We start from the raw sequence: 16,372 nt of genomic DNA, 5'->3' as shown, positions 1-16,372 counted from the left end.
TGATTAGCCCACACGGCAAGACGCACATGCGGCGCCGCTGCGTAGTGTAACCCTACAAAGAATTTACAAACACACCTAATAAACCGTGACGGAGGAAGTATTTAGAAACATAGAAAATAGTTATTAAAGATAAGACTAACAAATAAGCTTGTCATCTCTAATTTACATGCAAGACCTAATACTGTATAAGACTGTTTTACCACTGTGGGATCATGTGTATTTTCTATTTTTTTTAACACAAGTGTATTTTCTAGTTTTGGTGCCTCTATCGTCCGGTGACGTGTCCGTGTCCTTTTTTGGAGTTGCCCTGACATCTCCTTCTGTCTCGAAACCCTAAGCCCTCTCCCTTCCAAGCCGCCGATCCGCCCCCCTCTGCCTTCCGGTTGAAGCCGCACGCCACTATGCCGGACATGCAGCCGCTCATCAGCGACTTCGTCCTCAAGCTCAAGCGCCGGTAAGCAGTTGCCCACGCCGATCGATTCGGTGCAGAGTCGGCGCCACCCTGGCGTGCTCATTGTTTGTGTGTTTGTGGGTGGGCAGTAAGGTGGAGGGGTCACATGCCGTGGCGCGGCAGACGGCGGAGCTGCTGAGGTCAGTGGTGTCGCAGCACCGGATGGGCAGCACTAACCAAGCGGCGGCTCTCGCCGACGCCATCCATGCCGTCGGGGAGCATCTCATCGCAGCCAATCCCATCGGTGCGCCCAAAAGCCCTCACTCTTTTTTTTTTTTTTACGAATTTGTGATCCCATCGCATTGCTTTTAAATTGGGATGTTATTACTTTTTTTTTCTGAATTGTTTGGTCACAGTTTATATTTCACTGGTGTTGGACTCGGTTCAGTGAAATGTGTTGTTGTGCTAATGGATTTTTTACGTTGCTCCAAGTGTTAACTCCATTCATGTATCTATGGGAACAGTTCAATATTTCAAGTATGATGCTCCTTTTTATTATATGGTTAGTGCGTGTCATCTTCATGTAGATAATGTCTTGCACACTGTTTGCTTCTTATTCTCAAGCTTGGATGATCGACTGACTGTAATATAGCTTTTGTTCTAACTAACAAATCGACTGACTGTAATATAGCTTTTGTTCTAACTACCGGAGTACATTTTTCTGCCACTTACCTAAACCTAGGGCTTCATTTGCATACTTTCCGGAACTAAACATAGAAGTATACAACCCTTACAGTTAAAAATAAGTGTTAGCAGATAATGACATGCCAGTCAAGATAGATAAAAACAAGCTTTCTAGATGCTTTTCTCAATGTTCAAAAAAGCGGAAAGTGTAAGCAAAGCGGAAGGCCACAGCTTAGAGCATTGGACGTTTAAGCGCAGCTTAACCGCACTTGAGCGTTTTTTGAAATTGGCTAGAATTTGATAGATTCTAAATAATATACACAGGAAAATAGGAAACATGGCACATGTGTAATTGAATAGCCATCTAAAATACAGTTCACACCATAGCGAATACACATTAAGTTCAAATGGCAAGCAAAATAACAACTAAAATGCAGTTCAATTCAAATAGTCATAGCCTAATAGAGATCATGTGGCCATAATTTTGCCAGCATATGAAGGAAATAGTTCCCAAACAGAGCCTAATAATAAGATAAATGGGATATTGCCATTATTGTGCAAGCAGACAAGCATAAGTAGTTCAAAAACAGTCAAATTCTGGTCAAAATTTTAAAAAAGCTTAATCTACCGGTTAGGGCAAAAGCGAAGCGCTTTGTCATCGCTCAGCGCTTAAGCGTCGCTTAAAAACGCTTTTTTGAACACTGGCTTTTCTTACAGATAGTTTTTTAGAAGTTGTATCAGTATGAGAGATACCAGTCAAACTGCTTAGATTTCAGGTCTATCGTTGCAGCGAAAGCTCACCACTTCCTCCATACCACTTAGTTCAGCTGAAGCATTTTATCAGCTTCCTCCAGGTTTAGGCCGGAAGAGATAATAACTTTTCTTGACATGTGAGCTTCATTTATCTGACCTGATCATCTCGATGAAGTATAAGGAGAGCTGGTGTTGGACTTAACCTTGTTGTATAAGTCTAGTTTCATGGTATTATTCGTAGAGTTTCATCAGTGTTAGCCACAGGTAAATTTCGTATGTTGCGTCATGCCACGGGCGGATCAGCAGCTGAGAAGCACATAGATAGAGTGTGAGGTAGCAGCGGCATGAGAACATCTGCAAGTCAATAATCGAGTGCAATCATGCATGTCCTCCTGGAGTTGGTTCGTGTATGTGTGTGCTTTAGTGAACCAGGAGCAGCCCTGTGCACACAGTGAAGATGCAGCCTTGAAGTGCAAGTGCCGTGAGTGCCTGTGCTGATTGAATAGATTGCATGGAGTTTGTTAGTGCCGGCTGCGTGCATGCTGTTTGGGCTGAGATGCTGAACAAGTGCCAAACGTGTGTGTGTGTGTGTGTGTGTGTGTGTGCCCCTTTAAAAAGGCACCTGTAATCAGTTGAAGATAGAACAGTAGGAAAATGCAGTGTATGAGTTCCGCAAAGTCTCTGTGTGTTCTTCTTCCTTGTGCGTGGGAGTCTTCTTCCTTGGCCAGAGCCAACAGTTAAGGCATGTTTATGAATTCCCCTCCTTATTTCACTCGGTGAAATATATGCAGTACTCTAAGGCTCTAACAGGTACCGGTTGGGTCTAGGATATTCAGTTTTCCCTCTTGGTCAAATGTTATTGTTGAATACTTGAACCTCTGGGACCTTTTATCTGAGGTTATGCTGCAGCTTGGCGTGGAGGATACTGATTGTTGGCGCCTTTCTGCGTCACGGCAGTACTCCGCTCATTCAGCCTATGAAAGTTTCTTCCAAGGCTCCGTTCTCTTCAGGCCATGGGAGTGCATTCAGAAAGCTTGGGCGCCAGGAAAATGCCGTTTCTTCCTTTGATTAGTGATGCACAAAAAGTGTTGGACTGTAGAGGTTTGCCGCATCCTGAGCGCTGCCCCCATTATGATCAGGTGGATGAAATAATTGATTCCCTGCTCACAGATTGTGTTTTTTGCCAGACAATTCTGGTTCAGCCTCTTGAGGCGTTTTGGTCTTCAAGCTCTCTCACCCTCACTTGAAGTTAGGTCTTTTGACAATTGGTGGAGCAGAGCTACTGAGGCTACTAATGGCAGGATGCAGCAAGGCCTCAACTTTCTCATCTCTCTTGGGCCCTGGACTCTTTGGAAGCAAAGAAATTGCTGTGTCTTCGATGGTGTTGCCCAAGCATGACAAATATTAGTTTGGGGTATGGCTGGAGCTCGAGGGCTTTCCCTCTTGACAGCCCTGAGTGGTTAGGTTGGGTTTTGGTTGTTTTTCTGTTTTGTTCACATGCACACATGTACACTAAGAACTAAGTGTACCCCCCTTCCTTTTCTTCTCTAATAAAAAGATACGCAGAGCTCCTGCGTGTTCGATATTTTCGTTTTGTTGGCACTAGCACCATTAGGACCTACTCGTCTTGGCAGTTAGCATTTGAACTGTAGTTATATATCAATCAGCAAGATTCACAACAATTGCTGAATGTTACATGCATGTCAGAAATAAATATGGTTTCGTCATACTAGCAGATCGTACCATGACTAGAGGATGACACTTGTTATTCAGCTCTAATTTCAGTATAGTGAATAATATGTGGTGTTGGCCAACCAAGAGACGACATATCCAACAGTTAGGTGTAGCAGAGATGCGCATGTTGAGATGGATATGTGGCCACACAAGGAAGGATCGGGTACGGAATGACGATATACGAGAGAGACTTGGGGTAGCACCGATTGAAGAGAAGCTGGTCCAGCATCGTCTCAGATGGTTTGGACATATTCAACGGAGGCCATCAGAAGCGCCGGTGCATAGCGGACGGATAAAGCGTGCTGAGAATGTTAAGAGGGGTCGTGGTAGACCAAACTTGACATGGGAGGAGTCCGTTAAGAGAGACCTGAAGGTTTAGAATATCGACAAAGACTTAGCCATGGACAGGGGTGCGTGGAAGTTAGCTATCCACGTTCCAGAGCCATGACTTGGTTTCGAGATCTTATGGGTTTCAACTCTAGCCTACCCCAACTTGTTTGGGACTGAAAGGCTTGGTTGTTGTTGTTGAATAATATGTGGTGTAGGTAATATCAGCCTTTTATCCTTATAAATTCTTTCTCTTCTTTTTGCAGAGCTCGCTGTTGGCAACACTGTGAGACGTGTTTTGCATATAATAAAGGAGGAAGATATATCTTTTACTGCAGTTGGTATTGAAGGTCTTTCTGTGACAGCTGTCAGCGATGATGAATGTGACAGTGGAAATGATGACCGTCCTACCTTATCTGCTGCTGTTCTTGCTTCCCATGCTAGAAACGCTCTTCGGGCACCTTCATTGCAGACTCTCCTGGATGATATTCCTGTGAGCACTGCACTTTCACATTCTTCATCATCAGCTGGGGATTCAGATGGGAAAAGTAAATACATGATCTCTAGAATTCTCTTTTTGTATGTATACCACACTGAACAGACATTTGTAGTTATACTTTATTGTTTGAATCATGTACTTATAGCCAACCTGAATAGGCGTTCCTTTTATTTATTTATATCGTAATAATACTCTCAAGTTTATGATACTCTTTCAGGGTCTGTACATTCCAATTTTTGTGTTATTGTTGACACTGAATTTCTGCATGTTCCATGTAAGCAGCTGGAGATAAGAGCTTAAAAACTCGGAAACTAAAACATGATGTTATTGCTGCCATTGGTGATCTTATTGAGGAGATTGATACATGTTATGACCAGATTTCTGAGCAAGCTGTCGAACATATCCACCAAAAGTATGATCATCTTTTGTCCAACATACATGCATAAACTAATTAGTAGTCACATCTATCTTATGGAAAACATTTTTAACTTTTTCATATACCTGGGATTGTGGAAAAGGTTGGCATGTGTATTATGAAGAACATGTGCCCAATGTTAAATGATTAAAAATCCTCTTAACTACCTCGGTGATTACAGTACCTTCTTCTCTGACAAAAGAATTTTTTATTCTGCTTACAGTACCTTCTTCTCTTACAAATGTTTGTTGTTATAATTTTAATCTACCAAAGTTCGTATAGACTTATTTACTTTGTTAGTGTTAACTTAAGCTCAATGCTTCTCAGCATTCATTAATCTAAAATATAGATTTGGATTCCCCTTTTTAACACCTAAGTACTATCCGAAATATTCTGTTCGCATGATTCAAATACCAATTGTGCCTAATCAATGCTTTTTGTTTGCCACAGTGAGGTTATCCTAACTCTAGGTCGTTCTAGAACTGTGAAAGAGTTTCTGTATGCTGCAAAGGAGAAGAAGCGATCTTTTCGTGTATTTGTTGCTGAAGGTGCTCCAAGGTTTGTGCACCTTGCCAGTTGTATAACTTGTATTGCGAACTAATTTCTTGTATTTTGAATCTCCTTGCTTGATTCATTGTTGTTGTTCAATGCTTGAATCAGATATCAGGGACATGCTCTTGCGAAGGAGCTGGTCGAGAAAGGTGTACAGACTACTGTTATAACAGATTCAGCGGTTTTTGCTATGATCTCCCGAGTTAACATGGTATGTACACAGGTTGATTATTGTTTTTTAGACATATTTGTTTCTGTTACAACTGTTAACTCATAATTTATCTTATAGGTTATAGTTGGTGTCCATGCAATAATGGCAAACGGTGGAGTCATTGCACCAGTAGGGATGAATATGGTTGCTCTTGCTGCTCAAAGGCATGCCGTACCCTTTGTCGTGGTTGCTGGCAGTCATAAGGTCGATTTCTATAGGTCATGCATTGAATTTTCGTATTTATTGCAATGGTTTCATCCTACGAAAGAAAAAACAATATATACATTCCTGTTATTCTGAAGGCATAGTGTGTTTAGTCAACATACTCATATGGTTGTTTGGGTTCTGATAAAAGTTGTGTATGTTATTCTGTTGTTAACCAACTTGTTCCAATGTCTATAGACCATAGTAAAAGATGGGGGCACAAATAAGTCATGGTGCTATACTATATTTGCGATGTAAAAGTCTTATTGCAATGTTTTCATCCTAAGAGCATCTCCAGCAGATCCCCAATAAAACTCCCCCAATAACTATTTATTGGGGCTCCCCAGTAACACTTCTTTGGTTATTGGGGATAGATGCTTTCACAGATCCCCAATTAACCCGAGCTACAATAACCAACCTGACATATGGGACCCTCTTATCGATTGGATACCTCTCTCTCTTCGGTGGTAGCATGGCGGACGGTGGCGGTGGCTGTGGCACGGTGGTACTCTCGTGGCTTTCCGACGGTGGTCCGGCGGCGGTGACGTGCGGGCGGCGGCGACGCTCGGGCGGTGGCGCACTGACGTGTCATGTATTGGGAGAGAGCCAACTCTCCCTCCATATAGGGGAGTTGGGCTGGTTTTTTGGTGATCACCAATTTTTTGGGTAAAGGGGAGCCGTTGGAGCTGTTTTTTTGGCCCAGTTCCCCCAATGCCAGAAAATTATTGGGGAAAGGGCAAGTGTTGGCGATATAAGCTTTCCCGTTATTCTGAAGGCATAGTGTTTGGTCAATGTACGCATGTAGTTGTTTGGGTTCTGATAAAAATTGTGTGTGCATATACAGTAAATGAAAGGCAAAAGTAGGCACTAATAAGTCACGGTGTGATACTATGTTTGCCATGTCACGGAAATATCATTATAATTGTGCCTCAACCAAATATTTTCTACTTCTAAACATCTGATTTGGTGGTCGTTGCGATAAGCTTTGGCACGAAAAGGTTGTCAAATTCGAATTTTAAACAAGGATGGAAAAGGAGTGAGTGTTTAAAATTCGAATTTGAAAACATTTTCGTGCCAAAGCTTATCGCATCTTGAGAGCGAAGGTTACCAAGGTTCTTCCGGTCTATGGAGCTTGTTCTAATTTGCCTCACATGTAATAGTAGTTCCTTTGTCCATTGTCTATAATTTTGTAAATTAACGCACCAGAGTGAATATAACCTGAGTAAACTGTGTTCTATATTGTTTTTTGGTTCTATAGCGTAGCACGGGCATCTTACTAGCTCCAATACGAAAATGTGTTGTGAACTTGGTCACTTACTCTTCCCCGCAAATATTCTGGTTATCTCAGTTGTCAGGATGCGACTTTGATACTGACAGGTTCTATTGTCTGAGTTATGCGTATATCTCAAAATGTATGGTGCATTTCATTATGTTTGCTCTTCTTTTTTCTAGTTTATAATGTATTGAGGAGGAGGATTTTCTTAGCATATCAACTAGACTAGACAACTGGATTTTGTGTTCTCCAGTTAACTAAGGCTTGATCCTCTGAGTAATAACCCTGGGGCTTCTGGCAGATGATAATAACATGTAGTATATGACTGCAGAGCTATCAGTTGAATCATCAGTAGAAGGCTTTATGCCTTGCAAGCTATGAGTATTCCTTTTGTTCATATATGTACTTAAAAGAGATAGTTGTTTGCTGTTATAATGTTCATACCTTAATATTCTTTACTTAACAGTTGTGTCCTTTGTATCCGCACAACCCGGAGGTTTTACTGAATGAGCTTAAATCACCATCTGATTTGCTTGACTTTGGCGAGTTCTCAAATTGCATGAACTTCAGTACTCAGGATGGTACTCCTCTTCTAAATGTTGCCAATCCAACGTTTGACTATGTGCCTCCGAAGCTCGTCAGCCTTTTCATCACTGATACGTAAGTTCTTTCTGCTCCTACATTTGGGATTTGTCAACAAAGAAGCTTGTGTCTGGTGCAGCTTTGCCTTGAGAGTTAAGTTTGGAAAAATGCACACTTAGAATAGTTTGTGCCTTGTCTTGTAGTTCCATGAGTTGTTATGTGGGGTCACGGCTTAAATTTAAGGGGATATCATCCCTAGTTATCCTTAGCAGTTAATTCTCTTGGAGATATTTCTTCTTTTTCAAGTTATTTATTTACTAAATAAAGTTTGTTAGTTTGTCTTGGATTCCAAACTTGTAAGCTGGCTATATAATGCCCATCAGTATCAGTCAATAGACAAGCAGAAAAATAGTCCCAATTATCCTCCCCAAGTTTCTCCCCTTGTGTTGTGTGGCACCCTCCTCTTGGCTGAGCGTCATGCCTCATCTGTACATGGCCATCTACCTACCATCTACCACGTTCATAACATCTTGGTACCAGATTTGGTTCGGTCACGGCGGTCGCTACTGCTGCAGATATCGATAAGATTAACACCGCCCTTATCTCCCTATGAAGCTTCTGGATGGAATGGACAAACAGATGGTGACCAGGGCAAGAAGCCTGACTCCCTGTGTGGTGATCCGTGGGACACCATCCAGTAGGTCCATGCCCACAATCTGGCTGCCAACAAGCTAGAGAATGGCATGATACAAGGGATCTGGCTCCACCGACGACAAGAAGGGAGTTAATGGAGTACTGTCCCTCTCGGAAACCAATCTCAAGGCGGCCAACAACCATCCCCCGCGCTTCTTCAAGATCGAGTTTCCCATCTATGGCGGGGAAGTTAACTCGCTGATTTTGTTGAACCGCGGCGAACAATTCTTCGACACGCAGCGTACGGACTCCACCGACAAAGTGGGCATCACCTCCTTCCACCTGACAGGCGACGAACACTTGTGGTACCACCAGTACAAGGGCGCCCATGAATTTCAACCTGGCATCGCATTGCTGAATTGATAAATATTCAGTTCAGACCGCCAGCTTGCAGCAGCACCCTATGAGAAGCATCTCCTTCAAGCACACAAGCACGGTGGCAGAGTACAACAAGAAGCTCAATGCCCTCACCTTATGAGAAGTCATCTCTTTCAAGCACACAGGCACGGTGTCGGAGTACAACAAGAAGCTCAATGCCCTCTTGTGCTGGGCGCCAGAACTCCCGGAGGATCAGGTGGTTTCCATCTACGCCACTACCCTGCAGGAATCTTTACAGCTTGACGTGGAGATGTGGAGACCGGATAGCCTGCTGGACGCCATGAGTTTGGCTCGCTTGTGCAAGCGACGACAGTGGACGCCCCCAACAGCCCAACAAGTAGCACTAGGTGTTTGCCAGCCATTCCCAGACTTCGGAGTGTTAGGAATAAGCAACTTGTATTCCCATGAGGCCATAGGCCGGTATATATACATGTACAGGTGATGGACTATATGCAGGAAACCCCTTATATATTGGGATAAATACAAAAGGGTACATGACTTATATTATAACTCTAACACCCCCCTCAAACTCATGGTGGATGAACAACACTGAGTTTGGAGAGATAAAAGCCATGTTGTGCTCTAGTCTGGGCCTTCGTCAGGAAATCCGCCAACTGTAACTTGGAAGGCACATACTGAAGAGCAACAACCCGATCCTGCACAGCAGCGCGCACATAGAAAGCATCAACACCAATATGCTTGGTGAGCTCATGCTTCACAGGATCACACGCAATGCTAATAACACCTGTACTGTCAGATAAGAGCATAGTCGGTGTAGTGACAGAAACACCAAAATCCTGAAGTAACCACGGTAACCAAGTCACCTCTGCCGTCAAAAGAGCCATTGCTCGCAACTCAGCCTCTGCACTCGAACGGGAAACTGCAATCTGTTTCTTCGTCTTCCAGGCAATGAGAGAACCACAAAGAAAAACACAGCAAGCAGAAAGTGAGCGGCGATCTGAAGGATCACTAGCCCACGTAGCATCCGAATAGGCCTGAAGCTGTAAAGAACTGGAGCGAGGAAAGAATAGACGGTGAGAGATCGTGCCCCGAAGATATCGGAGAACACGGAGGAGATGACTATAGTGAACCGATGTGGGAGCAGAGACGAACTGACTCAGAATATGAACCGGATAAGAGATATCCGGACGAGTGACAGCTAGATAAACAAGACTGCCAACAAGATGACGATAACGCGTCGGGTCAGGCAGGGGATCGCCATCAGTAGCAGAGAGGTGAACATTGAGCTCCATAGGAGTCTCAACAATGCGCTAATCAGTAAGAGCAGCACGAGCAAGAAGATCCTGGATGTACTTTTCCTGGGATATAAAAAAGCCATCAGAGGTAGAAGAGACTTCAATCCCAAGAAATTAGCGGCATAAACATAGAGAAGAAGAGTCCGACCACGAGGAGAAAGGTGAATAAACAAGGCTGGATCATGAACACTGGGTGAAAAACCAGCGGCAGTCACCACAGAGGCAAAACGCTCAAACCAGGCGCATGGGGCTTGCTTAAGGCCATAGAGAGAGCGACGTAGACGACATACCATGCCATCAGGAACAGAATACCCAGGTGGTGGATGCATGTACACCTCCTCACGCAGCTCACCATTAAGAAAAGCATTCTTAACATCAAGCTGAGAGATAGACCAGTGGCGTGTAGAGGCCACGGCAAGAAGTGTACGAACAATGGTCATATGAGCCACAGGAGCAAAAGTCTCGTCATAATCACGACCATGCTCCTGCTGAAAACCACGAGCCACAAGACGAGCTCTGTGACGCTCAAGAGAACCATCAGAGCGAGTCTTAACCTTGTAGACCCACTTACAAGTGATGGGACGGACTCCGGGAGGAAGGGAAACAAGATTCCACGTACCAGTGTGTTCAAGAGCAGCAATCTCCTCTGCCATCTCAAACTGCCATTCAGGATGAACAACAACCTGATGATAAGTAGTCGGCTCAAGAACGGCAGCACCAGCGGTGGAAAATCCAAGGTGATCAACAGGTGGACGGGGACGAGAACGCAAGCCATAAGTAGGCTGAGACGAGGATGATGAGACATCCACAGAGGCATCCACAGAACGTGAACGACGAGTGTAACACTGAGGAAAAGATGGAACAATGGAAGGAGGAATCATCGAGATAGAATCGGGGAGTGGCGACGAAGAAGTCACCGGAGATGAAGGTGTAGAATCTGGTGACATGCTAGACGAGGAGACCGTGGAAGATGGTGGCGACAAATCGACTGGAGGTGGAGAAGCAGAGGGAGCGGAACGAAGAGGCAAAGGCTCGACGGGTGTGATAGGTGTGTCAGGAAAAGTGAGGAAAGAGATATCCTCCACTGAAAAAGTTGAGGAAGATGGGCGTGGGTAGAAGGGACGAGACTCATCAAAAGTCACATCTCGAGAGATACACATCCGACGACCGATAGGATCCCAACAACGATAGCCCTTATGCTCATCACTATAGCCTAAGAAGACACACTCAACAGATTGAGCGGTCAGTTTGGTGCGTTCGCGGGGAGCAAGAAGAACATAGCAAACACAACCAAACAAGCGAAGCATCGAATAATCGGGAGAACGATCAAAAAGACGCTCGAAAGGAACACCACCCTGTAGAGCAGCGGAAGGCTGGAAATTGATGAGATAGGTGGAGGTGGAGACGGCCTCAGCCCAAAAATGAGGCGGGAGAGAGGCAGCAATCATCAATGCACGAGCCGTCTCAAGAAGATGACGATGCTTGCGCTCAGCCACGCCATTCTGAGCGTGAGCACCAGGACAAGAGAATTGAGAGAGAGTCCCTTGCTCAGCAAGAACACCACGCAACATCTTAGAGATATACTCGCCAGCGGAGTCAGCACGGAACACACGAACAGGAGAAGAGAACTGAGTATGAACCATGGCAGCAAAACGCTTATAAATGGACAACACCTCACCACGAGAAGTCATGAAATAAAGCCATGTGTAACGAGAGAAGTCATCTATGAAAATAATATAGTATTTATGGCCCCCTTTCAAAGCGAAGGGAGCCGGACCCCATACATCGGAATGAACTAAATCAAAAGGACGCTTAGACACTGACTCACTAGTGGGGATATGGTAACTGAATCTGCTTGCCAAGACGACAACCCTGACACTCTAAAGAGGCATCTCCTGAGACAGACCCCAGAAGACCTCGACGAACTAAGGACGACAAACGAGAACCACACAGATGACCAAGTCGATGATGCCACTGCTGGAAGGAACCAGTAGCCGAGGCGACCAAAGCAGAAGAACTGGCGATAGAGTTGGCAACGGAAGGAACATGAAGCCAGTCCAACTCCCAAAGACCCTCAGAATCACGGCGGCGAGGACCAGCCCCAACCAGAGTGTGCGTGCGACGGTCCTGGACATAACAAGAGTCAAGGTCAAGGATGACACGACAACCAGAATCAACAAGTTGACCAGCGGAAAACAGATTCATGGTAAGTCGAGGAACATGAGCAACATCAGGAACAGAATAAGGAGTGGTAAGAGTGCCTCTACTAACGACAGGAAGGGGAGTACCATCAGCGGTGAGGACATGAACAGGAGAATCAAGTGATCGAAGAGAGGACAGAGTGGAAGAATTAGAAGTCATATGAAAGGAAGCTCCAGAGTCCAGAACCCATGGGGATGTACCTGACTGTGTAGAAGGTGGTTGCTCAGTGCGGGAAGCTGTAGTCACAGAACCAGCAGTACCCGTCGAGGAAGAACCTGAAGCAGCGAGCAGACGCTTAAGTCTCAGAATATCCTGCTCAGTCAAAGCGATGGCTGAAGCTGTCGAGGTAGATGACGAAGTCTCTGTAGATGATGATCGCGCCTTGCGCAAGTGTTTCTTCTTCGTGTAGCAGTGGGGCTCAATATGACCATCATTGTTGCAGTAGCCACAATGTGGGTGGGGGCGACCTGAGCCTCCAGAAGGAGTGGGCAAGAGCGGCGGAGCACTCGAGCGAGAAGGTGTCGGTGCAGCAGGTGGCGTAGAAGGAGACCGAGCAGCGAGCACCGAGGGAACCTCCAGCAAACCAGCACCACGTAAGCGAGTCTCCTCAGCACGAATCTCAGAAAGCGCCTCCATGAGAGAAATACGGCCACGAGCAAACAACTGAGCACGCCGGGGCTCAAACTCCTTACGGAGCCGACAGAGGAACTCGTAGACGCGATGAAACTCCAAGTTGGCCTAGACAGCCTGGCAACAGGGGCAAGTACGACAACCAGCAGTGCGGAGAGAATCGAGCTGGCGCCAGATAGCAAAACTCTGTGCATAGAAGTCATCAACAGTAGAGTCACCCTGCTGAAGAGCATGCTCGTGACGAATCATAGAGAGGTATAAGGCATCACCAGAGGGCTGATAGCGTTGACGAAGATGGGTCCACATCTCAGATACAGTAGGAAGGCCCAGAAACTCAGAAGCAAACTGAGGCAGAACACTAGCAGTGAGAACAGCTGCAACACGGGCATCATCATCAAGCCACTGGGTGTAAACTGTCAGAGCAGCACGATACACCTGAAGAGCCTCCTCATAAGCCAAGACCTTCTCATCATAAGCACTCAGAGCGGCCTGATCAGCAAGTTTAGCCTAATCCTTTGCGGTCTGAGAAGCATCCGCAGGAAGAGCCGGTGGGGTCGGCGGAGTGGGAGCCACGGGAGGAACCGGACATGGCGGACAGCAAACCTCGCCAGAAAGAACACCCCATAGACGGATGCCACGCATGTGAATGCGCATGAAGCCAATGAACTCGGTGTAGTTAGTGCCATCAAAGATCACTGGACAACGAGGAACAACAACGTAGCCGGATGCAGCAGACATTTTTTTTTGTTTTTTTTTTTGATCACGTCGCGACAGAAGAGTCCGGCGAAATCCGACGAAGGCAGCAGCCGGGGGGCGACGAGATCGGGAGCTGGTGTCCGCGGGAGCTACCAGGCAGTAGTTTTATGGAACCGGTGGAGACCCACGTGCTGTGAGCCTGGCCGGATCAACTGCCTGGTTTGACTCCAGATCGGGATGTTATCCAGCAGTGCAAGAGCCGTCTGGTTTGTCTCCAGATTGGGACAAAAACCAACAGCGGTGACCGAGTAAGCGATGTGTACGGGAACCACCAGGAAGCCTCGATCAGGAGCGGCCAGGAGCGTCTTCGGCCAGGAGCGGATCGGTCTGGAGCAATGCGGCCAGGAGCGTCTTTGACGCGAGCGGCAGCCTCAGACGCCAGATGCGGACGAGACGGATGGCGACTGCGGGGGAGACGAGATTGGATCGGAGCACGAGTTGCGCGTGCGAGAAAAAACCCTAAGGCTCTAATACCATGCTAGGAATAAACAACTTGTATTCCCATGAGGCCATAGGCCGGTATATATACATGTACAGGTGATGGACTATATGCAGGAAACCCCTTATATATTGGGATAAATACAAAAGGGTACATGACTTATATTACAACTCTAACACGGAGCTCCACCTGCACCTGCAATTTCAGTAGTACCACCTCGAGGACCGGCAAGAGTAGCAGCTCCAGCAGCCCACCCACCCACGGCTGCATGCTAAAACCAGCAATGATGGCAACCCAGCATGGCTGGTCACGGCTGCAAGAAATTCTTTGTCTTGGTGATTGATCCAGATTCAGATGACGGCAAAGTAGACACTTCTATGAAGGCTGCAAGGGGCTAGCAGTAGCCTTGGTCCAGCTCGTTCAAAAAGGGAGAGATGTTACGTGGGGATATATGGCAGAATAAGGTCACCAAGGAGAGGGTCACAGCTGAAATTGAAGGGGATATGTATCCCTAGTTATCCTTAGCTTCTCTTAGAGATATTTCTTAGTTCTCAAGTTATTTATTTACTGAAGTTTGTTAGCTTGGCTTAGCCTCCAAGTTTGTAAGAGCATGTACCATGGAGGCAGCAGCAAGGTGCTGCCCCCTAACATTCACGTAGGCTTGGAGAGCCAGGGCCATTGCCCATAAGGATTACCGTCCAACCCCACATGGTGCCTCACAGGTCCCGGCCTTTGCTATCTTCTTCCCCAGCTTCTCACGCCCCTTTTGTCCTTTCCTTCTCTCTCCTTCCTTTCTTTACTGAAGCAGCGGCCTCCTGTTCAGGCTAACAGTTTGTTGCCACCTTCAGGCTAGCAGTTTGCCACCATGGATTCCGAACCTAGCTGGACCTGTGGGAAGTAGGTTGGGGCTACCTGTTGGCCATGCCTTATACAATGCCTAGCATATCCTCCCCAAGTTTCTCCCCTGTTCTTGTTGTGCTAGGCTGGGCGTCGCACCTCATCTGTCCAGAGCCATCAACATATCATCTACTCCCTCCGTCCCAAAATTCTTGTCTTAGCTTTGTCTAGAAATGGATGTATCTAGTATGTCTTAGCTTTGTCTAGAAATGGATGTATCTAGTATTTAGATACATCCATTTCTAGACAAAGCTAAGACAAGAATTTTGGGACGGAGGGAGTACCGTGTTCATAACATCTAGTGTGATGAAACTATGACTATATCTTGATATCCATTTTTTTAGAGTTTATGCATGAAATGACATTCTATCAAGTGATACTTTATGGGTAAAAACTCAGAACTATGATTTGTATTCCCTCCGTCCGGAATTACTTGTTGCACAAATGTGTAAAAATGGATGTATCTTGAACTAAAATACATCTAGATACATCCATTCCTATGACAAGTAGGAGTATTTCCGGACAGAGGGAGTAATTGATAAGCAGCAGTGTAGCCGGAACTAAATATGATAAATTGTTTATTTTTTAAAACAAAAATCTGGACTGATTTATACACATGTCATCCATTTTTGTTCTTTTTACTAAGCCCTTTGTAACGCTTACCAATCATTACCAAACAGTGGCGGGCACAGTCCATCATATATGTACCGGCTTATTTCGGAGTACTACTCAGCTGATGATTTGGTAGTTCGGCGGAAGTCGACATCTTAAAAGAACACAAGGCACGGTGGACTACTCGTGTGTTACCATTTATATTTATGAAGATAATGTGGGGTCTTGTTGAAGTCCAAATGATGTCGTCACAACCATTGCAGTTCTTCTTTTTGCCTGTATGTAGGTTGGATGGGCTGCTCTCTTCAGTGTATTCGCCTGTTTTCCCCTGGAAGTTCAGTTGTGTAACATCATGCTCCCTATGATAATTTAATTTTGTGGCATGTTTTTCTGTGTAAACGGCTGAGGCAATGAGCGCCAAGCGCAACCTTTAATCGGTGAGTTGTATTAACTGTAGAAGCTAGATACAGTAAGTGATGCAGAATGCAGTGTCACAGTTTGAAGAAAAGAGTAGCGAGCTGGGTTAGCACAGATTTTGTCTGCTCTGATCCAAAGTATTGAACTTCGGCCTGGCGTCTGTCGTTGTTAGAAATTCAATCTGTTAATGAAATTGCAAACTCCTCATTATAAGTCTGCAATATAAGCTGGCATCGGTAAGTGGCCATCCAAACATATACTCCCCCGTTTCTTAATATAAGTCTTTTAAAGGATTTCACCAAGGAACTACATATAAAGTAAAATAAATGAGTTTATATTTCAAAGTATATCTATTACATCGTATTTAAAAACCTGTGTGCCTGTAACCATAGATTGAACGAGATCGTTACCATGGATAGACAGCAAGCAAGGCGGTCTTCGTTGCCCAGGTTGGCAGTGAGAAATAA

General features: G+C 45.4%; 1 protein-coding gene across 4 annotated transcripts; it reads left to right on the top strand.

Annotated features, from left to right (window-relative positions):
• Positions 1-277: 277 nt before the first annotated feature.
• On the top strand, positions 278-15,996 carry LOC123429238 (translation initiation factor eIF-2B subunit beta). Of its 4 annotated transcripts, none has more exons than XM_045113319.1 (9): positions 278-454; positions 541-695; positions 4,156-4,437; positions 4,671-4,800; positions 5,254-5,361; positions 5,464-5,566; positions 5,645-5,770; positions 7,614-7,703; positions 14,187-14,264. In XM_045113319.1, exons 1-8 carry the CDS (start codon positions 402-404, stop codon positions 7,659-7,661), a joined length of 1,005 nt encoding a protein of 334 aa, XP_044969254.1. In that variant the 5' UTR covers positions 278-401; the 3' UTR covers positions 7,662-7,703; positions 14,187-14,264. The 4 variants fall into 4 exon arrangements, with proteins under 4 accessions (XP_044969254.1, XP_044969246.1, XP_044969231.1 ...); XM_045113311.1 differs by lacking the exon at positions 14,187-14,264 and adding an exon at positions 15,557-15,645 and having other exon boundaries at positions 279-454; XM_045113296.1 differs by having other exon boundaries at positions 279-454; positions 7,510-7,703; positions 14,187-14,686.
• The last annotated feature ends 376 nt before the right edge of the window (positions 15,997-16,372 follow it).

The sequence above is a fragment of the Hordeum vulgare genome, chromosome 1H (genome assembly GCF_904849725.1).
Source record: "Hordeum vulgare subsp. vulgare chromosome 1H, MorexV3_pseudomolecules_assembly, whole genome shotgun sequence".
NCBI classification, from domain to species: Eukaryota; Viridiplantae; Streptophyta; class Magnoliopsida; order Poales; family Poaceae; genus Hordeum; species Hordeum vulgare.
The sequence above is the reverse complement of the archived record's forward strand: the minus strand, read 5'-3'. Positions and strand labels throughout refer to the sequence as shown.

Coding starts and splice junctions, on each gene's coding strand:
- LOC123429238 (XM_045113296.1), top strand. CDS start 402: ATGCCGGACATGCAGCCGCTCATCAGCGACTTCGTCCTCAAGCTCAAG. Junction 455..540: donor GTCCTCAAGCTCAAGCGCCG/GTAAGCAGTTGC, acceptor GTGGGTGGGCAG/TAAGGTGGAGGGGTCACATG. Junction 5,362..5,463: donor GTTGCTGAAGGTGCTCCAAG/GTTTGTGCACCT, acceptor TGCTTGAATCAG/ATATCAGGGACATGCTCTTG.